The sequence below is a fragment of the Notolepis coatsorum genome (assembly GCF_963971535.1).
Source record: "Notolepis coatsorum genome assembly, chromosome: 17".
Taxonomy (NCBI): Eukaryota; Metazoa; Chordata; class Actinopteri; order Aulopiformes; family Paralepididae; genus Notolepis; species Notolepis coatsorum.
In genome coordinates this window covers 31,409,411-31,432,760 of record NC_140181.1, presented here as the reverse complement: position 1 = coordinate 31,432,760, position 23,350 = coordinate 31,409,411, and the positions used below count along the sequence as shown (strand labels likewise).

The window sequence follows — 23,350 nt, the reverse complement described above, 5'->3', positions numbered from 1 at the left end:
AAGTGTTTTCTATACAGAGATATACATCTATACATCAGTAAATATCGGTATCGGCCAGAACAGCAATATTAATATTGGTTATCGGTATCGGCCACAATTTTCACATCGGTGCATCACTAGTTGTAACAGTATACAAATTAAATAATATATACATCTGTCAAAGATTATGAACCTACACAACCAAGACTTGATCATCACTGGGTGGCTACAATGGGGGAAATCACAGGTGGAACCTCACTCCCCAGGTCTATAATAATCAAAAAGCAGCATTATACTACAGATTAAACTGAAAATGAAAGCCCATTCATGATATGTTGATGTTGTTACACCACTGGCCTTTAAGCCCAGACAATCCTTTCACATTTAAAATGCTGCAATGATATCAGCCTTATTAAAGTTGTGCTTTCTCACATGTATAGCATTTAACCTTTAATGTTCAAAGTCAATACATCACTGTAATGATCCTTAAGTGAATTTAAATTGAACCTGAATCACCTCCATTACTAGGTTCAGTGAAAGAGCTTCCATGTATTTTACTGATGTACAATGATGTTCAAATAAGCCCTAACATTAAACTCTAAATCCCAGGTCAGAGAGAGGCTCCATTGGACGTCTGTTATATGAGCAGGACTCCTTGGGAGGAGGAGAAGGAGAGAGAGGAGGAGCAGGAGAGAGAGAGGGGAGTGGAGGAGAAGGAGAAGGAGAGAGCGAGGAGGAGGATGGAGGGAGCAGCGAGGTGGAGTCACCCCAGGGAACCATCAAACACAAGCCCAGCGGACGCTCCACGGCGCAGGGCCAGACCCGCAGTGTTACCATGGCGATGCCCTCGGCCCGCCCCCTACCACCGCACCTCCCCACCATCCTCCACCACCACCACCAGTACAACCATCCCCACAACATGCACACGCACCACGCCCCGTTCCCCCAACACATACACCATACGCACTTTACGCACCACCACACACACACATACCCAGAACCCCCTTCCTCTCCTCTCCCCTCCCCTCTCCCTCCTCTAACCCCTCTCTCCCCCATGCCTCCTCCCCTCACACCCTCTCCCCTCTCCTCCTCCTCCTCTTCGGCGCTCCCTATGGAGGCACACGCGCACCACCACCACCACCATCACCTCCTGTGTTCGGACGGAGACAACGAGAGCGTCAACTCCACCACCACCAACTCCAACGACGACACGGTCAACAACTGCAGCTCTGGTTCCTCGTCGCGCGACAGCCTGCGGGAACCAATTGGAGTGGCCGGCCTGGGCAAGCAGACCTATCAGAGGGAGAGTAGACACAGCTGGGACTCGCCCGCCTTCAACAATGACGTGGTGCAGAGGAGGCAGTATCGGATAGGACTTAACCTGTTTAATAAGTAAGAAGTACACAGATAGTACTCAATCTGTTTAATAAGTAAGAAGTACACAGATAGTACTCAGCCTGTTTAATAAGTAAGAAGTACAAAAATAGTACTTAACATGTTTAATAAGTAAGAGGTACACAGTACCGGATAGGACTCAACCTTTTTAACAAGTAAGAAGTACACAGATAGTACTCAACAAATGTATCCACAGATGTATCCAACAAATGTATCCAAAAGTAATTTATAGTTGATGTTCCTGAAGTGTTTTGTTGCCATAGTTGATGAAGTGTTTTGTTGCATACTGACACATATAACTGACATATAATTGACTCATATAACTGACAACAAAACTGGCACTTTTGCGTGTGTGTGTGTGTGTGTGTGTGCACATGTGTGTGTGAGCATGTGTGCATTTGTGTGTGTGTGTGTGTGTGTGTGTGTGTGTGTGTGTGTGTGTGTGTGTGTGTGTGTGTGTGTGTGTGTGTGTGTGTGTGTGTGTGTGTGTGTGTGTGTGTGTGTGTGTGTGTGTGTGTGTGTGTGTGTGTGTGTGTGTGTGTAGGAAGCCAGAGAAGGGGGTTCAGTACCTGATAGAGAGAGGTTTTGTGTCAGACACTCCGGTGGGCGTCGCCAGGTTCATCCTGGAGAGGAAAGGTCTCAGCAGACAGATGATCGGAGAGTTCCTGGGAAACAGACAGCAGTTCAACAAGGACGTACTGGAGTGAGTACATTATACATCCTTCAGTTGCTGTTTAAATAGCGATTATTAAAGTATTATAAACTATCATATTATCAACTCTTACCGTGATGATGGTGGGTCGTCCTGTAACGGGCGCCTGGTGGTACTAAATCCAGGTTTAACTCTGCCATTAGAGAGAGGAGATTTGGCCCGATCCATAGATGTATGACTTGGCCGTAATAAGGTGGCCTGATATTCTATATTCTATATTCATATTTCAAATGGCATGTGTCCGGATGTCAAAATTGAGTACTGTATCTACAAAACCCCCTGTAAATCATCTGCCCTTTATTAATATGCTTAGATTTTTTTGTACGCTTGATCTCAAGAAGGTGCTGAATGAATTGTTCACATCTGGTCAATGTTAGCATGGTGTTATTCACCGTCAAAGATAAAACATTTTTTATAATAATCATTTATATTCTCCTTAGGTTCATTACAATTTACTCAAGCATAGTAACAGACACACTATTTCTGACACTGGGAATACATTCCCTGAGGTCCATAGATGTCCCTAGATGCAAATGGCCTTGTAGAAGTGGAGCAATCTTCCATTTATTTTAGGCACATTTTCTGAAAATATGGCTAGGGTTTAAGAAGTTAAGAACACAGGTGCACTCCAATCTGGCCTATCTACATACAACAGCTTTTCCGTGTTCTTAAATCCTGTTCTTAGCTAAGAACGAATCCCAGGGAAGAAACCATTCAGAATGGTAAACCATTCAGAATGGTAAATGCCAGAATTGAACTTGGAACTTTGTAAGTGGAGTTAAGAAGACATTTCTTCGTAACTTTTTCTTAACTGTGTTCAGGAATGAGGTCCATTGTTTGTAGCTCTCTGTCATCTCATCTTTAACCCCTCCCCCTCCCCCCCAGCTGTGTCCTGGACGAGGTAGACTTCTCTGGGATGGATCTGGACGACGCTCTGAGGAAGTTCCAGGCTCAGATCAAGGTCCAGGGAGAAGCCCAGCGGGTGGAGAGGCTGGTGGAAGCCTTCAGGTATCACATGGTTGTGAGTCTGAAACCTGGAAAGATCACAATGTAGTGAAGTTTCCCTGAGGAGAAAAGTCAGGTTTTACAGTGTATGGATGCAGGTCCTATACAACAAGAGGTGCAAATCCAGAGCCTGCAGAATAATGAAAGACCCTCACCACCCCAACAACAGCCTGTTCAAGCTGCTGCGGTCAGGCAAACGCCTGCGAACACCAGCAACTAGGACAGAGAGACTTCGGCTCAGCTTCTTCCCCCAGGCCATCAGAGCCTTGAACACTGAACTCTCCACACACAAGCACACATGAGCACACACACAACACTGTACACGCTCACACACTAGCAGCCACTTTAACATGAGCACACACACACTCATGCTGCACACGCTCACACTTATGGTCACTTTACAAAAGGAAAGGTCACTTTAAGAATAGTATAGTATAACTTGAGATTGTATAATATAGCATTGTATAGCAGTGTACATAAAGACCCAGTGCCTCATCCGTAGCTAACAGTGTATTGCACTACCACAGGACCTAGCATGTCCTACCATGCTCTGTAAATAACTCATGTACATATACCGATATGCCCTACTTTGATTACTTGTATTATTACACAATGTCGTTCTATTGGATTCTTCTTATATTATTATATATTATTATTGTATTATGCACAATCGTTGCGGGCAAGACCCCCCGCATTTCATTGTATACTTGTATGCCATGACAAATAAAACTCTTGACTTAAATGGTAGAGCTCAGTGAGATTAAACCTGTATTACAGTGTATGGGTTTAGAATGGTAGAGCTCAGTGAGATTATATCTATATTACAGTGTATGGTCTCTCTCTCTCTCTCTCTCTCTCTCTCTCTCTCTCCTTCTCTCTCTCTCCTCCAGCCAGAGGTATTGTGTGTGTAATCCGGTGCTGATCCGACAGTTCCAGAACCCGGACACCATCTTCATCCTGGCATTTGCCATCATCCTCCTCAACACCGACATGTACAGCCCCAACGTCAAGCCAGAGAGGAAGATGAAGCTGGAGGACTTCATCAAAAACCTCAGAGGTCAGTGGACCTTACATCTCTTCATCTGTTATTTTAACCAGAGGTCAGTGGACCTTACATCTCTTCATCTGTTATTTTAACCAGAGGTCAGTGGACCTTAAATTTTTTCATCTGTTATTTTAACCGGTTCAGGGAAGAAGTGGTTCAGGGAAGAAGTGGTTCAGGGAAGGAGATGATCAGGAAGGAGATGATCAGGAAGGAGAGGATCAGGAAGGAGATGATCAGGAAGGAGAGGTTCAGGAAGGAGATGATCAGTAAGGAGAGGTTCAGGAAGGAGAGGATCAGGAAGGAGAGGTTCAGGGAAGGAGAGGTTCAGGATAGGAGCGGATCAGGAAGGAGTGGTTCAGGGAAGGAGAGATTCAGGAAGGAGTGGTTCAGGGAAGGAGAGATTCGGGAAGGAGTGGTTCAGGGAAGGAGATGATCAGGAAGGAGATGATCAGGAAGGAGATGATCAGGAAGGAGAGGATCAGGAAGGAGAGGATCAGGAAGGAGAGGATCAGTAACAAATCAATAACAGTATAGTTTAGATTCCTTTGTCTCTGATGATATGCCGTAATTCCTCTAATAGTAACCCCGGCTTGTATTTGTTTCAACTGTAGCGGGTACCAGGCTTGTATTAGGATGTATAAGAGAGAGGCCTATATTTCTAATTTTCAAACAGATCATAATGAATAAATCAACATTTTGTGTCAGTTTGAACCCAGTTTGAACCCAGTAAAATGTACTGGGTTCATTTATTGAAACCAAGTACTGTATGAAATAGTAAACAGTGCAATTACAGGTGGTCACTGGTCATTTCAACGTTTTCAAAGTGAAATCAAGTAACTTTACCTTAGCAGCTCCGGGTGCTGTGGGTAGCAACGTTATGGTGACCAAACGTCCTCTTTTGCCCGGACATGTCCTCTTTTCACGCCCTGTCCGGGGCGTCCGGGGGGGGGGTTTATTAATTCATCGAAATGTCCGGGGTTTCATTGTTTTTCAGTTTCAGTTTCAGTTTCACGACCCTTTGCGAGCATCTGAAGGCTCGGGGCTGCATTTTTCACGAACATATAAATTACCGAATTAAAGCGCTATTCGTTGCCGTTCGAATGCCATCTGGATCGCCAAAAGCTATGCCTCGGTTCTCGAGTTACGTGCCGATATGTCAGGCGTGCGACTTTTTACATGGCGCGCCAGATTATCCAACCGGACTCCCGGAGAAGCATGCAGCTGCAGAGCCGCAGAGCCAGCGGTGCTCTCTGGGCCGCGCGCTGACGGCCGCGCTGTGAGGCAATAGTATCCAGCTGCAGGACGACAGCACCAACACTATCAGGACCGCAACACTTTAAGGACCCACACTTTAAGGACCCTCGCTTCCATTGGCTGATTTGGGTCACGTGACCGTCCCACCCAATGGCTGAATTGGAGTATTGCACTGCGGGATTGATTGATTGATTGATTGATTGAAAACTTTATTAACAGATTGCAGAATGGGTACAGTACAGCTCAATACACACAATTGTTAAGGGGATGCAGACCAGAGAAAGACCTCAAAGCAGTACTGTTACATTTGTGACATACAGTAAATATATACAAGGGGGAGGGAACTGTACATTTATGATGAATTGAAAATGGGGGACCCTGATGTAAACAAGACTTGCACGATTTTGCGCGCCGCGTGGGAGCAAATTCGAGACACATATTCTGAATATTTTCATGCGGATCGGAATCACGGCGTGCCCGTGGCACACTTTACCGTTTCGGCGAGTTTATTCCACGCTATGTCCTCTTTTTTGGAAATCAAAATATGGTCACCCTAAGCAACGTTGGCTCTCATAACGTTAGCCAGTTAGCAGCTCCGGGTGCTGTGGGTAGCAACGTTGGCTCTCATAACGTTAGCCAGTTAGCAGCTCCGGGTGCTGTGGGTAGCAACGTTAGCTCTCATAACGTTAGCCATTTAGCAGCTCCGGGTGCTGTGGGTAGCAACGTTAGCTCTCATGGCGTTAGCCAGTTGGCAGCTCCGGGTGCTGTGGGTAGCAACGTTAGCTCTCATGGCGTTGGCCAGTTGGCAGCTCCGGGTGCTGTGGGTAGCAACTTTAGCTCTCATAACGTTAGCCAGTTAGCAGCTCCGGGTGCTGGGGGTATCAACGTTGGCTCTCATAACGTTAGCCAGTTGGCAGCTCCGGGTGCTGTGGGTAGCAACGTTAGCTCTCATAGCATTAGCCAGTTAGCAGCTCCGGATGCTGTGGGTAGCAACGTTAGCTCTCATAGCGTTAGCCAGTTAGCAGCTCCGGGTTCTGTGGGTATCAACGTTGGCTCTCATAACGTTAGCCAGTTAGCAGCTCCGGGTGTAACACTTCCCCCGGTCCTGTGGGACCAGCCGGCAACCCTCCGCCCGGTTCGGTTGGTCCAGGATCCAGACATTTACAACCCCCCATCAATAACCCTCATAACATAACATTGCCAACCGGTGGGCTGATGCAGATCTGGCATCAGCTCACACACCAGCTTATTATTATTTACTGCCAGTTATGTTTATTATGTTTATTGTCTGTGTTGTCGTTGTTGTCTCCACTTTGTTAGACTTGTGTTCCCCTGTCTGTGTTTTGTAAATATGTTTTAGTCTGGTTGTTTAATTGTTATTGTTTTCCCAGTGTGCTCTGTGTTCTGTTGTTTATGTCTACCACACCTGTGTCCTGTTTGTAATTACCCTCTGTGTCTATCAGTGTCTGTATATTAGGTGTTGTGGGCCAGCAGTCCCTTGCGGGTTCATTGTTAAATGTTACCTATGTTTGTCAGTCGTGTATTGTTCCTGTCTTATAAAGTAAACTGTTATCGTCACCACGTCGACTCCTGTCTCATCTATATTCACTCTGCCACCTGGGTTCACCATGAAGAAGAAGCATAATCGTAACACCGGGTGCTGTGGGTGGCAACGTTGGCTCTCGTAGCGTTAGCCAGTTAGCAGCTCCGGGTGCTGTGGGTGGCAACGTTGGCTCTCGTAGCGTTAGCCAGTTAGCAGCTCCAGGTGCTGTGGGTGGCAACGTTGGCTCTCATAGCGTTAGCCAGTTAGCAGCTCCGGGTCAGCTGCTTTCAGCTCTGTTGTTGTTGTGTTACGTGCTGCGCGCAACCCGTGTTCCATACGGAAGTAAGGAGAGGTTCGCTCACGCGTATATTAGTAACCTGGTTTGTATTAGGAGGCCGGCCTATAATTGCTTAGCTCAACAGCGCACCCGGATATTAATAGAGACCCGGATTTTTATAGAATACAGGTTACTATTAGAGGAATTACGGTATATAAATGTTTTATATATATATATATTTATTTCTTTATTTGTATTATGTTTTGCCCATGTAGCAGTATTTGTTAGTATTTTCTGAATGGGCCTGAGGGACCTTAAGCATAAGCAGGTCATAGTATTAGGTTACATAGGGACCAGAATTATATTCCAAAATGTACCGTAAATCCTCTAATAGTGGAGGGTACTCGAATAAAGGACAGGCCTCTTAACCCTTTTCTCGCCAATGACGTGTTACCACGTCATTCCTCGCCATGCGTAATCTGCCAATGACGTTTTACAGCGTCTTTGAGATCAATATTTCAAATTTCTGTCATGGTATTCACATTTCACCCACGGATTCTTGACTGGTGCTGTAGATCTCCGCTCAACTCTCCAACGCTTCAATACCGCCACCTGGTGGCCGATCGGCGAGTTGCAATCGGATGTCGATAATTGTGACGCCGGTGTGTCTCCCTATTCCGTCCGGCCACTTGCTATCGCTCGCGGGACTCTATCCAGACACCGTGCATATCGATCCGTTGCCATAACTCAATAAACAACATGATTGGACGTATATTAGTATTATACAAACCGGAACTGGATCATCTAGAATCTAGATCAACATCCCATAATAGCAATCTTTTTGCTCCACTCTCATCACCCAACGGTAAGAGGAGACTGGGGTGAGTTTCAGCGTTTTTGATTATTATTAACCATACAAACTGCTCTGATCAATATATCACCCATACTACATGAATCATTTAACGTCGGTCATTGCATTACAAACGACCCCCCCCCCCCCTCTGGTCACCAGCAGATGACCAGTCATGACGTTTAGGATCATGTACATGTGACATTTTTAATATAACGTTGATCGGTACCAAACTGCATTTGATCATCTAATATATAGGGATGGGAATTGATAGGATTTTATCGATACGATTCCATTATCGATTCTGCTTATCGATTCGATTCTTTATCGATTCCCTTATCGATACCTGATCAATTTATAATTTAAATAAATAAATTGGAAATGCAACAGAACTACATTTAGTCATTTAGCTGACGCTTTTATCCAAAGCGACTTACAAGTTCTGTACGACAAGCCATCAGGAAGGGCACAACTCTATCAGCTGAGCAACAATGTTCATCAAAGTGTTGAGTGCTACAGTGTAGGTTAGTTTATTAGGACAAGTGCATGACAGTACGGTTAGTTAGGGTTAGATATATATTATTTTTTTCAGATAATGGTTGAAGAAGTGAGTCTTTAGTCGACGGCGAAAGATTGGACGTGATTCGGCTGTCCTAACTGGGGTGGGTAGTTCATTCCACCATTGTGGGGCAAGGACTGAGAATAGGCGACTTCTCTTTGATGACCCTCCCGGAGCTCGGATAGGAGTAGGTCTGAGGTGACCAGAAGATGCAGAGCGTCGGGGTCTAAGCTGGTTAGAATAACAACATGCAACTTGACATTTCTGATTGTCATTTATTGTTGAGCCCCCATGTCAGAAAAATACAAAAACTGTAAAAAATAAAACATTAACTATAGCCTACACTTAAATAAAATAATATATTTGAGATTCTCTTAAAATGTATTTATTTTTTTATTCTTAAACTAATTTAATCTATTGAATAACAGGTTGTTATTCCTCTGACTTCTGTCTCTCACTCACACTCTCTCTCACACACACACACACACACACACACAGAGAGAGAGAGATAGGTATTGGCTTGTGTTGCTACACGGACACATTTGTATGTTGTACCACTGTACTTCCTGGCTTACAGACTTGTAAACAAGCACTCACGTCTCTCATTATATGTGAACTAAAGAGTACAAGGTTTACACAACAGCCCCCACCTGCTGTTTTATTGTATTTGTACCTGTACTATCCGCTGTCAGCTGTTTATCTCTCTTTGTGAGCTTGATTAAATAGCGTTAGCTCACGTTAGCTCCGCGGCTAATTTTAGCTCACCCTGATCTAATTCGATTCCCATCCCTACTAATATATGCATTTATGGCTATATCCAGGGGTGCAGTGCTGGGCATACGCGGTCAAACGACGTTTGGGCTTCGTCACTGAGGCAGAATTGCGCGCATCCTATTATTATGCAAAGTCTAGGTGATAAGTGCCGGTCGGCACTTATCACCTAGACTGTGTGTGTGTGTGTGTGTGTGTGTGTGTGTGTGTGTGTGTGTGTGTGTGTGTGTGTGTGTGTGTGTGTGTGTGTGTGTGTGTGTGTGTGTGTGTGTGTGTGTGTGTGTGTGTGTGTGTGTGTGTGTGTGTGTGTGTGTGTGTGTGTGTGTGTGTGTGTGTGTGTGCGCGCGCGCGTGTGTGTGTGCGTGTGTGTGGAGTGTTGGGCGTGTGTTATGTGACAAAAGACCGCCCGTCTCGTCCCCAGCTCCGACTCATGAAAGAGGAGAGATACATGTATGCGCGTGCACGTGGCGTTTGGCCTTGGCCCATATTACGACTGCACCACTGGCTATATCTCATGTTCTATGAAATACAGCTGAAAACGATAAAAACATATTTATACTCTGGACGGTATTTTAGTATGAATGTGTGAATGAAAAAGTTAAACGTTCCTACATCCTGAACGATAGATAATTGATGTTGAATGGGCCATAGTAATGTCAATTTAGCAATACAATTTAAAAAGTTATAGCCCTGCAAAGAAGGTGAACATCTCCATAGACAAATAGTGCTGGCAGAGAGGCTACAAGGATGAGAATAAGCTCCGGCAGATAAAGGGTTAAGCCGGGGGTTCGATACATGTAGACAAATACAGGCTGGCTTCCAATACAAGGTAGCAAAAAAAAGTTGTATTTTTATTTTTCGTGCCGTGACATAGAATGAGATAAACTCTTGCCAATGCAAATTAAGTGCTGCCTCTCTCTATACTGACTACATTAACGTTTCCCTCGCGTTAGCATTAGCGTTAGCTAACGTTGTCATCATAGCCAGATCTGTGGTGTCAGCTGGATGACGTTGGCTTGTTTTGCAAATGTTGGTTAACGTTCGCTATCTACAGTATATGGCGTTGGCAGGCGGGGCTGGCGTTGTCCAGTTGATATTACAGATCATGATGGCTATGATAGCGTTAGCTAAAGCTACTGCATGTTATCATCAACTCGATTCGACTGAGGAAGAGTTGAGAGGTACCACACGCTAAATCGTCCCCGGAGCCCGCAACCTATAGACAGTTCCAACTTCAGTGTGTGAATTACGTTAATTCAGTTTCACACTGACAAAGCAAATACCGTATTCATGTCTAAATAAAATCAATCAATCACAATTACAATTGGCCAGTTTGTGAAATTAAGGCCTGCCTCTTATATAAGCCTCTCTCTAATAAAGGCCTGGTGCTCTTTGCAGCTGAGGTAAATACAAGACCCGTCCTATATTTGACGATTTACGGCAGGGGTCGCCAATTAGATTTGCCCACGGGCCAGATTTTCCCCAAGCCGTTGCTTCGCGGGCCAGGATCAAAAACAATGGCTAATTTAATATACTGATATTGAAAAAAGACAAACGTTTTTCTCTGGTCTGCATCCCCCCAACAACCGTGTGCACTGCGCCGCACTGCACTGCACCCACTCTGCAATCCGCCAAACAAAGTTCTCACTCATCCATTCATTCATGAACAGCTCTCAGCTGTTGCAGATCCCCTTAACAATTGTGTGTATTGCGCCGTACTGTATTGTACCCATTCTGCAATCTGTTAAATAAAGTTTTCATTCATTCATTCATGAACAGCAGATCAGCTGTTGCAGATCACCGCGGCGGGTGATGAACAGATCAGAAGACAGAATGCATGAAAACACGACTCACCATACCTTGTTTGTTGTTCAGTCCTCCAAAATCCCTGCTAATGTTTGAAACATGTCACATATCCACTCGCCGCCCTCCAATTCCAGATTGGCGTTGAATGCAGCTACTTTATCTGCCAACTTTAACACAGTTGTAATAACAACCATTTCCTCGTTGTTGTTGTCGCCACATATTATGCAGAGAGGACGTCGGCTCGGCACGCAAGAATCACCGACCTGTTGCAATAAACCCGTATTTTAAGTATGGCTCCTGTTTATTAAAAGAAGCGTTATATTTCCCTGTTGCATTTCCCTATCCAAAGATGTTTGTTTTGTTTTTTAACACATTTGTTACTCGCTCCATCTCGAACGCGGAAGTGAAAGTTCGTTAGGGACTATTCCATTGGTTCTCCCAGTCCACGTGACCATTTCTAGCATTTCAATTGGCTATAGTGCTATTGATGACTACCGGTAGATAGATACAGCTTCACAATAAAAGACACCCTGGCGTCCCGAGTGAATATTTCCTGCGCGTAAAATAAATATCATATTCTCAAAATAATCTGACGGGCCAGAAATTATTGCTGGCGGGCCAATGTCGGCCCGCGGGCCGCCTATTGCCGATCCCTGATTTACGGTATGTAATAGGGAGCATGCCAGCAATGGCCTTCAAAATGAGCAGGTACCAGTGTTTTTCTCACGTCTCTGTCAGAGAGGACAAGCCAGCCCTGTCATAAAGAACACAATGGTGGGAGCCATAACTATCACCAGTAATACATCTAAGGGCAGAATGATAGACTGTGTCATAAAGGACACAATAGTGAGAACTATAACTATCGGCAGTAATAAATCTAAGGGCAGAATGATAGACCGTGCCAAGGCACTTGGGAGTAGATGGAGCAATAATTCTATAAATATCACCATAGTCTACCACTGAGAGGAAAATTTATTCAACAATCCTTTTTCTGCTGCACCCAGGGGAACATGATTAATTTCTATAAAGATACATTTCTCATCAAGCCAGATGCCAAGGTATTCAGTAACCCTCAAAATTTTAGAACCACTCACATATATATAAATATTACTTTAAGTGTCATCTTTTATCACAAATAGTCCTTAAGTGTGTCATTTTTATCACAAATACTTCATAACCTCTTAAGCCCTAGCCTCATTTTCATAAAATTCCCCTAAAAGTACATACCCAAGTAAATGGAAGATTGCTCCACGTCTACAAGGTCCATTTGCATGTTCTTGGTATAGGGATATCTATGGACCTCAGGGAATGTATTCACAGTGTCATAAATATTGTATCTGTTACTATGCTTGAGTAAATTGTAATGAACCAAAGGAGAATATCAATTATTATTATAAAAAAAAAATCATCTTTGACGGTGAATAACAATAGGTTATGACTATAACCAAGTTCTGTTAGTTAGGGGCGATGCTTGGCATCACACTGCACTATCTCGCGTACGTGCACGCGTACTGAATAAACCACAAATGTACCTCTAATACCAGTATTAGTCTGACCACACCCCTCATCAGCTTACCTTCATAAGCAGGTGTGTGGTCACCTGCTCTCCTCCTTCCCAAGCTTTCACCACAAGGTGAGGACAAGGGCTGCAGCGGCCGTCTGATGCCAAGCATCGCCCCTAACTAACAGAACTTGGTTATAGTCATAACCTATCGTTCTGTATCGTTAGTGGCTTAGCTTGGCATCACACTGCACAAGGGAGGCCAAGCGGAGCCACTTGGCTGACAAATACACCCCGCTGACAGCCCCCCAAAACCATCAGAACAGGGAGGGCCGAGCCCCCCCGACCCCCCCTAATGGAGGGTATCCCCCCTATTAGAGGCTTCACGGGAAGGCGACGGACCCGACCGTGCGAAGAGGCACTCAAGCAACTTAACGCACAGGGTGAGCAGACCGTGGCTTGACCCCACGACTACACACACGCACAACCAGCATGCCACCCGGGAACGAACGGAGGAACAACCTCGTCACTGCCCCCAGAATCACGGGGTCAAGGGCAAACCCAACCCCGTGGCAAGGCCGTAGCAGCGGAGCGCGAAGGAAGACCCAGACCCACCAAAAGGACTGGACTCCCTGGAATGGGGGCCCGGAGAAGTCCATGATGCCAGCATCAAGACCCCACCAGGTGGGCACGTAGTGCCCCGCCCCCCACATCGCCAGCGTATTCGGACAAAGGCCCCTCAGTTACTGCACCTGGTATTCCCAGGCGGAATCCCATCCAAGTACTAACCAGGCCAGAACCTGCTTAGCTTCCGAGATCGGACGAGATCGGGCGTGTTCAGGTCGGTATGGCCGTAAGCCGAGCGGGCCCCGTCCCCCCAATAGTACACCGCCTGGCACACTGACCCTGCAGAACAGGCAGTCAGCATGGCCGTAAGCACACAAAAAAGGTTAACCAACGGAAGCAGGCAGCGCACCGGGGAAAAACCAGGCAACAGGCTGTTAACCCTAGCCTGGAGACTGCGGACGAGACAGGCGCCAGAGGGGACAGCTGAACACAGCCGCCCCGGCGGAAGGAGCGTAAGCTGGCGGTGTTGCATGACCAAGCCTCCATTTAACAACCCCCACCCAGAGGGGTCGAGGCAGAGAAGGCTGACACGATTGGCAGACGTCATGAACGTGCAGGGGCACCCTCAAACGGTGAACCCGGGAGTTGACACTGCTCCAACACACCAGGGAATCAACCACCTCGGTGTTACCCAATGCGGTGGTTGTTCCTATAACCCCTCAAGAAAAAACTCCAAAACACACCTGCGGGTATACACCGGCTATACCGCAGTACAAGTGTTTCAGTTTCCAAAAAGGGTTAACCCAGGCCTACGGGTCGCAAACATCACTTCGGACCGGGCCTGGCGGTACGGGAAGCACAGGGTCACCAGAGGAGGTCAAAAAACCACCCCCACAGGCCCCTCTTCGCCATGCGTGAGAGAGGAGCGAAAAATAATGGAGAACCAGCCCCTAAGCACACCGTACCTGGTATTCCCCGGCGGTCTCCCAACCAAGTACTAACCAGGACCAACCTGTGTAGCGGCCGAGATCCGACGAGATCGAGCGCGTACAGAATGGCATGGCTGTAAGCCATGACGACAGTGCTGAGTAAAAACATACCCAACCAGGGTCTCCATAGCGCTTAACCCTGTGACACCCAGACCGACCTGGCATTTTTCCCCCTGAAAAAAGCCCAAGTCCCTCAGGGTACCAGAACAGCAGATCTGCATCCCCGGCGGACAACGGGTTCAACTGATCTGGACCAGCGTGACCAGAACCAGTCCCGTGCCCTAACCACGCCGACATGCCTACTCCAGGAGAAGGGCAGATATGCGTGTTGATCTTAACATGAAAAGAAGGCGCCACCCAGACGTTCGGACGAACCGCGCCTGGTGGCCCACCCCAAGGGCGTGAGACCCCACTACATATGTTCAGATCCATCCCGTCATCATCCCCCAGACATGAACGAGAATCCGTCGACAACCCACCCAGGTCATGGGATGTGGTCGTCGGAAGAGGAAAAACCCCCATCTCAGTTGCTTTATAAAAACGCTGTTTCAACCACAAGCAACCAAGGCGTGCCAGTCAATCGCCTGTTTACAGCGAGCTAGCACTATACGTACGTCGGGACACACCCCCATCAATGAACAGGCTATTTAGACCTGTCATTGAATCCCCAAGGCGCCCAGGGGAACGACAAGAGGGGTGTGACACTCCCTAACTCCAACACTTCTGGAATAGAAAGAAGGAAGCATCAACAGTATGTATCCCAGTCTACACAGCCGGGGTAAAAAAATTTCACATTTTTACATCCCACCACCCTCCCATAGGAAAGAGACGGGGATCCCCAGAGAGACTTCCCACGCGAGCTGTACAGATTGAAAAGAATATATTGCACCTTGAGCCATGTAAAAAACTGGTTTTAGGGCCTCCGGGGAAGAGGCACTGAACCCATACACACTCAATAAACGAATTGAATCGAATATACATACAATAGAAAAGGACCCTTCTAGAGGGTCCACTCACTTTGACAATCTGAGGAGGAAGGCTCTGTACTCTGATGGAGGCTTCCTCACATGGAAGAAGGAGTCCGAACTCACAGAAGGCCTGAATAGGCGCTTGGTGAGGAGGAGCCCTGACCACCCCCCCTGAAAACAGATCCATCACATGGACCTGAACAGCACACGGAAGTCCTACCAACAGAGACGCGCACGGTGACGTACTCTATGGCGGGGGAATTCCTGCGGTGCACACGCCCAATATACCAGGCCGTGGGACCAGGAACTCCCCCCCCCCCCCCCCCCCCCCCCCCCCCCCGTAACGTGCCGAACCGCCACGTGACGGGAACCTTGAAGGACAGGGGGTGTACCCCTGACCGACAGAACAATGGGGAGAGGAAAGGTTACCAGTTCACCCCTTTACGACCCCACACCCATGATACGACGTAACGACAAAAAGAGAATATGACACAGTCATAGTCAGCTCTATGAAGCGTTTCACAGCTCCACACAGCGCATGAGCTAACCTGCTATCTGATTTTTACTAAGGAAAAACACAGAATAGAGAGGGCTCTAAGAACCCCGGTCCAACATACACATGTGCTTCTGTGGCCAGTACAACCCAGTTGTAGGTCACATGACACACACAACCCATCATCACCTACAAAAAATGGCAAAAACACTCAACAGAGGAACGCCGTTTTTTTCACAATGAGAGAATACATCATTCTTGATTAGTATCGACCACAGGCCTTGCTAAGCACACATGACAGCAACCAAACCAATTTCCCTTTAGGAAATAAGTTTCTCCAGCAGATTTAGCACAACCTCAGCAATCAAGCTAAGAGTTACATCGTATCCCTACCACACAAAAGACACAATTAATGCACAACATGTCCGATAGGAGGTGATAAAGTCCCCAGGGAACCGGGGGGGAAAACACAATCCTCCTATTTTACCCTCAATACGGCCAGTTAAAACAGGAAAACCTGTTAATGTGTGAACACACTGTTCATTGTCATTACAGTCTGAGAAAGAACATTCTTTTACTCACTTGTCACCAAGCATAGCTTCATAGGTTAGTTGCCTTAGTAGTGAGTACACGGTACACATAAACACCATGATGTTTCTCACACAACAACCAGATCAATACATCACGATCTGCACGGAGAAGCTAACTGCCAGTGACAAAAAACAGCTCACACATAACCCGCAACGTATCCTAAATGCATTGCAACAACACACGTTTTGGGAAAAAACACCGTTATTCACAATACATTTAGCAAAGTAAAACCAGAAGACGTGTTATGAGGTCTGGTCAACCCCGTTCCTACCCGGAACGCAGATCAGCGAAGTGCAGTCACAAGACACCGTAGAACACAGCCGTCCTGTGTTGTTCGATCCGGGCAGCGTCGCCGCTCCAACCAGTCGCTACAGTCCTCTTTGTTGACGCAATCCCCGTCCAGGCTCAGGGCAGGGTCGACGAAACATCCCCTGTCAAGGATGACGTCGCGGTCAAGAGTGTAAAACATGTTAAAATCAAAGCACGTTCAACAGAATAGCATCAAGCTAACGGCGATCAGAAGCGAGCTCCCGGCGGCGCGCGAGAAGCTAAGCTACCCCGCGCCAGCCATGGCCATAGCAGCAAGCTAACGTTACCTAGCGACCACGACATGCTAGCCCCGCAGCTAACAGCTGACTGGCTAATAGTAGGCCTTAAGCAGGCCATGCAGCGATCCAGCAGGCTAACGCAGCAGTTAACAGCTGACTGGCTAACCGTAAGCTATGAACATGTAAACAATGACATAACACTCACCCAGACAGGCCGCCGTTCTGAACCTCTCCTCACTTTTTAAGAGAAAAGAGAAAACAAGATGTCAACACCGCTTCACAACGGTGACTTTACCACATCCGGCGGAATCAGCACAGTACCAACTGGCCTGTGTAGCTGACTTTGAACACGAATCTGCCGCTATCGCACATTACATGCACATATCCCCTCGTGAAGGAATACTCTCATTTGGATATGAAAGATGGGGCCTTAACACGGTGTCCAGAACACACAGGGATCACCAGTGTCAATGGTCGCGGCCCACTAGTTAAAACTATAATGGTCTCCAGACCAAGGCCTTCTGTCGCCTAGGCGGCTAAACAAAGGACCCTAGCCTGGGGCCGGTTTCCATAAACTTTGTCAAGTAGCCCCCATAGCACTAACAGACAAGTGGAGCCCGCCAGCAAACACTACTCACCCAACCTGGAACGCACCGCTTCTCACAACAGCGGCATGTCCGACAGTTCAGCTGTGGCCTGACAGGTTTCACCCCAACAAACACAGCAAGGAACTGCAGTTGAGAAGCATGCAGCGGCGTGCTCCCAATACGAAAACCGGTGGAGGGTTTTTAGAATGATCATCATCTTCTAGACACTCCAGTACGAAGACAATATCGCCGTATTTTCTCGAAAATAGTGAGAGAGAAAATAAAGATATGATGTCAACGTATCCTTGTTTCCCAAGCTGTTCCTAATCCAATTTCTTCCATCATGGTGTCAAGTGTGGGGATCTACCGAGGCACTTCTTCCTTGTGGTGAAAGCGAGAAGGAGGAGAGCAGGTGACCACACACCTGCTTATGAAGGTAAGCTGATGAGGGGTGTGGTCAGACTAATACTGGTATTAGAGGTACATTTGTGGTTTATTCAGTACGCGTGCACGTACGCGAGATAGTGCAGTGTGATGCCAAGCTAAGCCACTAACGATACAGAACACCATGCTAACATTGACCAGACTTAAAAATCCCCACTGAGCTCATTCAGCACCTTCTTGAGATCAAGTGTACAAACATCTAAGCAAATTAATAAAGGGCAGATGATTTACATGGATTTTTGTAGATATAATACTGAATTTTGACATCCGGACACATGCGATTTTAAATATGAACATAGAATATAGAATATCAGGCCTATAAATTACCTTATTATGGCCAAGTCATACATGGATCGGGCCAAATGTCCTCTTTCCAATGGCAGAGAGCAATCTGGATTTAGTACCACCAGGCGCCCGTTACAGGGCAGAAAATACCGTGAATGAAATAATAATGTAAGTACAGTTACTTCTTTTTATTAATGTCCATAGCTCCGCCATTTTTTATCAGAAGGTAAAGAAACAATCTACGTTCTATTTTATGGCAATAATGTTCAGGTTTGTTTGACCTGTGAGATATAATCACGAAAATAACGTCAGAATTTATTTAAGAATATTTTCAGCAGCTTTCACAGAGGCTGGTGTGAGCTGGGTAGTGTAGTTTTATGGAATTTCGATGTCCATCGAAAGCCCTGGGTCTCCTCTGTCTTAGGACTACAACGGTTTCATGAATCATGACGCGCTATTTCCTCATGTCTAATTCATCTGGTTTCCGCCGGGATGCGCAGAGATATTTATAGACTCATATTTCGTTAATAACACTTTGGTAAACAAATATAGTGCTAAAAATATACACTTTGACTACTGTTTTGATAGGGTTAGGAGCCGTGTCCACAGATAGCGTTTTTTTTTTTTTTTTTTTTTATATTTATCCTTTATTTATCCAGGAATGTCCCATTGAGATACAATATCTCTTCTTCCAGGGAGTCCTGACCAACACAGCACACAACAAGTTTCAACATAAAACAGGGCATTAAACAAAAAACATACAATTCAAATATAAATACAGAGGGTCATTTGTGCAGTGGCAAGGAGCATAATCACATCAACAATAGCATCAGGTAAAACAGTTACATGTTTCATAAAGGGCTAATCGTAGCATACCTTTAAAAGCATTCACAGTAGGAAGTGCCTGTAGACAAAGTTTCACTTGCAGCGTATTCCATAAAAAGGGAGCATAGTGGGAGAATGCAGCTTTACCAAGCTCTGACTGCATCAAAGGAACATTTAACAGCATCCCATTTGCTGCTCGTCTGGTATTAAAAAAGCAAGTATAAAAGGACAGAAGTCTGGAGATATATAAGGGCAGCTTACCTAGCAATGACTTAAGGATAAAAATCAACATGTGTGATTGTCTTCTTTGGTACAGAGAGGACCATCCTAATGACTGATACAAAGTGCAGTGGTGGGTGCGAGAGCCTGCACCTGTTACAAAACGTATGGCAGTATGGTACGCAGAATCCAGCTTTTTAAGCAGGGAGGAAGGAGCATGCATATAGATTACATCGCCATAGTCTAATACAGGCAGAAAGGAACTCTGCACAATTCTCTTCCTGGCTTCAGACGGGAAACATTTCTTTAAACGGAAGAAAAAGCCCAGTTTAGGTCTAAGTTTTCTCAGTAGGTTCCCAATATGAACATCAAAGGCCATCTTTTCATCAATCCATATGCCCAGATATTTATAGGATGCTACTTTGTCAAGGCATGTCCCTTCCAGTGTCAGAATCGGGGGGACAGCTGTATTAGCTCGAGAGCGAGAGAAGGTCATGTACTTGGTCTTTTTTGCATTAAGGACCAGTCTTAGCCTTAGCAAGGAGTGTTGTAGTGTATTAAAAGCATCCTGTAGAAGCTCTATGGCCTGAGTTAAAGAGGAAGCCACTGTGTAAACAACTGTATCATCGGCGTATAAATGAAAACGTGCTGGGTTTATCCCATTTCCTAGTTCATTTATAAAGATGGAAAATAAGACAGGGGCCAAAATAGAACCTTGTGGAACACCTTTGTTTACAGTAAGAGCAGCTGAGGTATAATCTTCTACTGAAACACACTGAGTTCTTTCAGATAGATAGTTTTTAAACCAGCTCAAAGCCATTTTACCAAGACCTATGCAGCCAAGCCTTTGCAGTAGCAATGCATGATCCACAGAATCAAAAGCTTTAGACAGATCAACAAACAATGCTGCACAGTGTTTTTTCTTTGTCCAGTGCTTCAATTATGTCATTTGAGACTAGCATAGTTGCTGAAGTAGTACTATGGCCTGATCTGAAGCCTGACTGAGACTCGTTAAGAATATTATGGTCAGTTAGAAACTTTTTCAGTTGTTCGTTTACAAGAGATTCAAAGACTTTGGCCATTACAGACAGTCTGGAAATAGGGCGATAATTATTTAGGTCAGAGGGGTCTCCGCCCTTTAACAAGGGGAGAACCATGGCCGACTTCCATGAGCTAGGTAATTCACCAGCACAAAGACTGAGATTCAAAATAGAGGTTATGGGTTCTGCAATCAGACCTGCAGCAACTTTGAAGAAGAACGGCTCTATCTTGTCTGGGCCTGAAGATTTCTTTACATCTAGGCTCATTAAAGCTTTGTGAACCTGAGAAGTCAAGATGGGGGCAAAGGTGAACAGTTGATCAGGGTCAAGTGGCGGAGGACCTGGCTCTCCTTCTGCAGCGATCATCCCTGAGTTGCTAGAATCAAAGATTGAGCCAGCAGAAATAAAATGATTATTAAAGCTGTCTGCAATATCCATTTTGCCCTTGATTTCACTCTGATTTTTCAAGGCGGACCGTTTTGAAAATCAAAAATATGCATGCCCAGAGCGTTTCCATAGCGTTTTTCCAGAGCATGATACCCCTTCATTGTCATGTCGTATATGACTTGATTGTCCGACACCGCAACAATTAGCCTCTCATCTGCCATTTCTTGTGTATTTAGTTGGAATGATAGATAGAATAATTTGCAGTGTGTGTCGATGTCGAAATAATTTGATGTAGCCTATACCGTTGAACTTGGACCTCAATCTGCTTGAATCTCGCGACTCCCGCGGCTCCGCCACTTGCTCAATTTTGATTGGTCGGTCGAAAAAAGTGACCTTGATGAGCGGCGCTCCTCTCCAAAAGTTGAACTATTTTCAACTTTATGCGCTGGGAGCGATCCGCCCAAAAACGCTATGCGCATCCCAGCGGAAACCAGATGAATTAGACATGAGGAAAACATGTTAACAAACCTCTCTCTCTCTCTATCTCTCTCTGCCTCTCTGTCTGTCTCCCTCTCTCTCTCTCTCTCTCTCTCTCTCTCTCTCTCTCTCTCTCTCTCTCTCTCTCTCTCTCTCCCCCCTCTCTCTGCCTCTCTCTGTGTCTCTCTCTCTAGGTGTAGATAATGGTCAGGACATCCCCAGGGACCTGTTGGTTGGTATCTATGGTAGGATCCAGAAGTGGGAGCTAAGGACCAACGATGACCATGTCTCTCAGGTCCAGGCTGTGGAGAGAGTCATCGTCGGAAAGAAACCAGTAAGATCCATACATGAAACCAATACATCCACTGTTAATGAAACCATTACATCCACTGTTAATGAAACCATTACATCCACTGTTAATGAAACCATTACATCCACTGTTAATTAAACCATTACATCCACTGTTAATGAAACCAGTACATCCACTGTTAATGAAACCAGTACATCCACTGTTAATTAAACCATTACATCCACTGTTAATGAAACCAGTACATCCACTGTTAATGAAACCAGTACATCCACTGTTAATTAAACCACCAGTACATCCACTGTTAATGAAACCAGTACATCCACTGTTAGGATACGTCAGTTATTTTTTCTTATTGTCAACATAGCCTACAAAAATACCAAAACCAACAATGCATTTCTTCTACTTACAAGCATGGTCCATCCAGCCAACACCAGATTATAGCTCATATCGCACAAAAAAATTAATAAAAATAAAAATAAAAATAAATAAAAAATATTATTTTTTTATTTTATTTTTGTGCGAGGCCCCCCTTCCCGCGAGGCCCTGTGCGACCGCACTGCTCGCACACCCCCTGAGGCGGCCCTGGATGCTCACCACTAACCGTATGCGGCTGGTGTGTAGGGGAGAACGGGGGACATTGTCACACTTTTTACTCTAGTGTGAATTGCTCATCATCAAAACATCTTTCAATAGTCATTCCTACATTAAATTGAAGCTTAAGATGTTGGCTTGAAATGTTTATCCCTCTCATTTTCCAACGTATTGTAACAAAGAGTTAATCACCTATCAAAGACACTCTGACACATTGTGACAACCAACCCCATCATGGGGATGGTTGTCACACACTATGGGGTTGGTTGTCACTAGGGATGTACCGATCGTGTTTTTTTGCTCCCAATCCGATCCCGATCATGTGATCATGTCCCGATCCAATCTTTCACATTAGTAACCAATTTGACGCATTTTTGTCAGAAACTGGTGAAGCGAGACAAGCCCCTCCGTTCACATCCCCAGCAGCAGTAGCAGCAGCAACAACAACAAAAACAACAACAACCCTTCTTAAATCATGACCACGTCAACTAGATTAGAATAATTTTAAATCGTAGTTGTTTCACAACAAGAGACTGATGAAAAAACGGGAGTGTGAAATAACGTTACAGGTAAAGAACATAAAATGATATTGTGGTAAAGAAAGATTGCTAGCTAACGTTAGCTGGTTTATTAATAGCTAGCTAATGTTACCTCACACCAGTTAGCTTGTTAGCAAACGACACAAGCTTAGTTAGCTTGCAGAGAGTCATGAAAGATTCACTGCAAGGGCTCTTTTAGCTAACGCTAGCTAGGCACGTAGCTATACATTACAGTAGCAATCACTTCACTGTCTGCCTAGCTAGCGTTGGATACCAAGCAAGCTAACATTGACTTTAACGCCAGCGCTAGCTAATGGTTAGACAACGCTAACGCTAGCTGCAAGGTAGCTCATATATTGACGCTATCAATAGCCCCAGTCGAGCGCGGCGGCTCACATTTCATTCACCATAAGAGAAATATTCAAAGTTTCAATCTGTTTGCACATTTAGTATACATTCACAGTGTTCGACTTACGTAATGATTTGCTCCATTTTGGTCTGAAACGCTGACGAATAATCCTCACAACGCGAATGTTAACGGTAACATTCATCCAGGTGAACGTTCTTCATTCAAGCGAGGCATTCAAAACAGCTGTTTGGCAGAGCACCAGCCGTCCCCTATTCCTCTAGTCACATAACGTTGAACGCACACGGAATGTCCGCCTTGCAAACATTGCAACTGGCTATTGGACTGGCTTCGGTTTCAATTAAAAAATGCTTCCAAACTTCTGACATTTTGTCTAGCTGCTCCGAATCATCAGGTGGACATAACCTGCCCTTGTTTACTTGCGGG

The 23,350-nt window shown here is 45.5% G+C and overlaps 1 protein-coding gene across 1 annotated transcript in view; it reads left to right on the top strand.

Annotated features, from left to right (window-relative positions):
- Positions 1-23,350, top strand: part of LOC311243991 (IQ motif and SEC7 domain-containing protein 2-like) — a gene marked incomplete at both ends in the record, with an annotated part of 327,990 nt that overhangs the window by 287,452 nt on the left and 17,188 nt on the right. Inside the window, 5 exons of the mRNA XM_084333399.1 lie at positions 589-1,371; positions 1,919-2,077; positions 2,972-3,094; positions 3,982-4,148; positions 21,312-21,451. Coding sequence (XP_084189525.1) covers positions 589-1,371; positions 1,919-2,077; positions 2,972-3,094; positions 3,982-4,148; positions 21,312-21,451 — 1,372 coding nt within the window. The remainder of the gene's footprint in view (positions 1-588; positions 1,372-1,918; positions 2,078-2,971; positions 3,095-3,981; positions 4,149-21,311; positions 21,452-23,350) is intronic.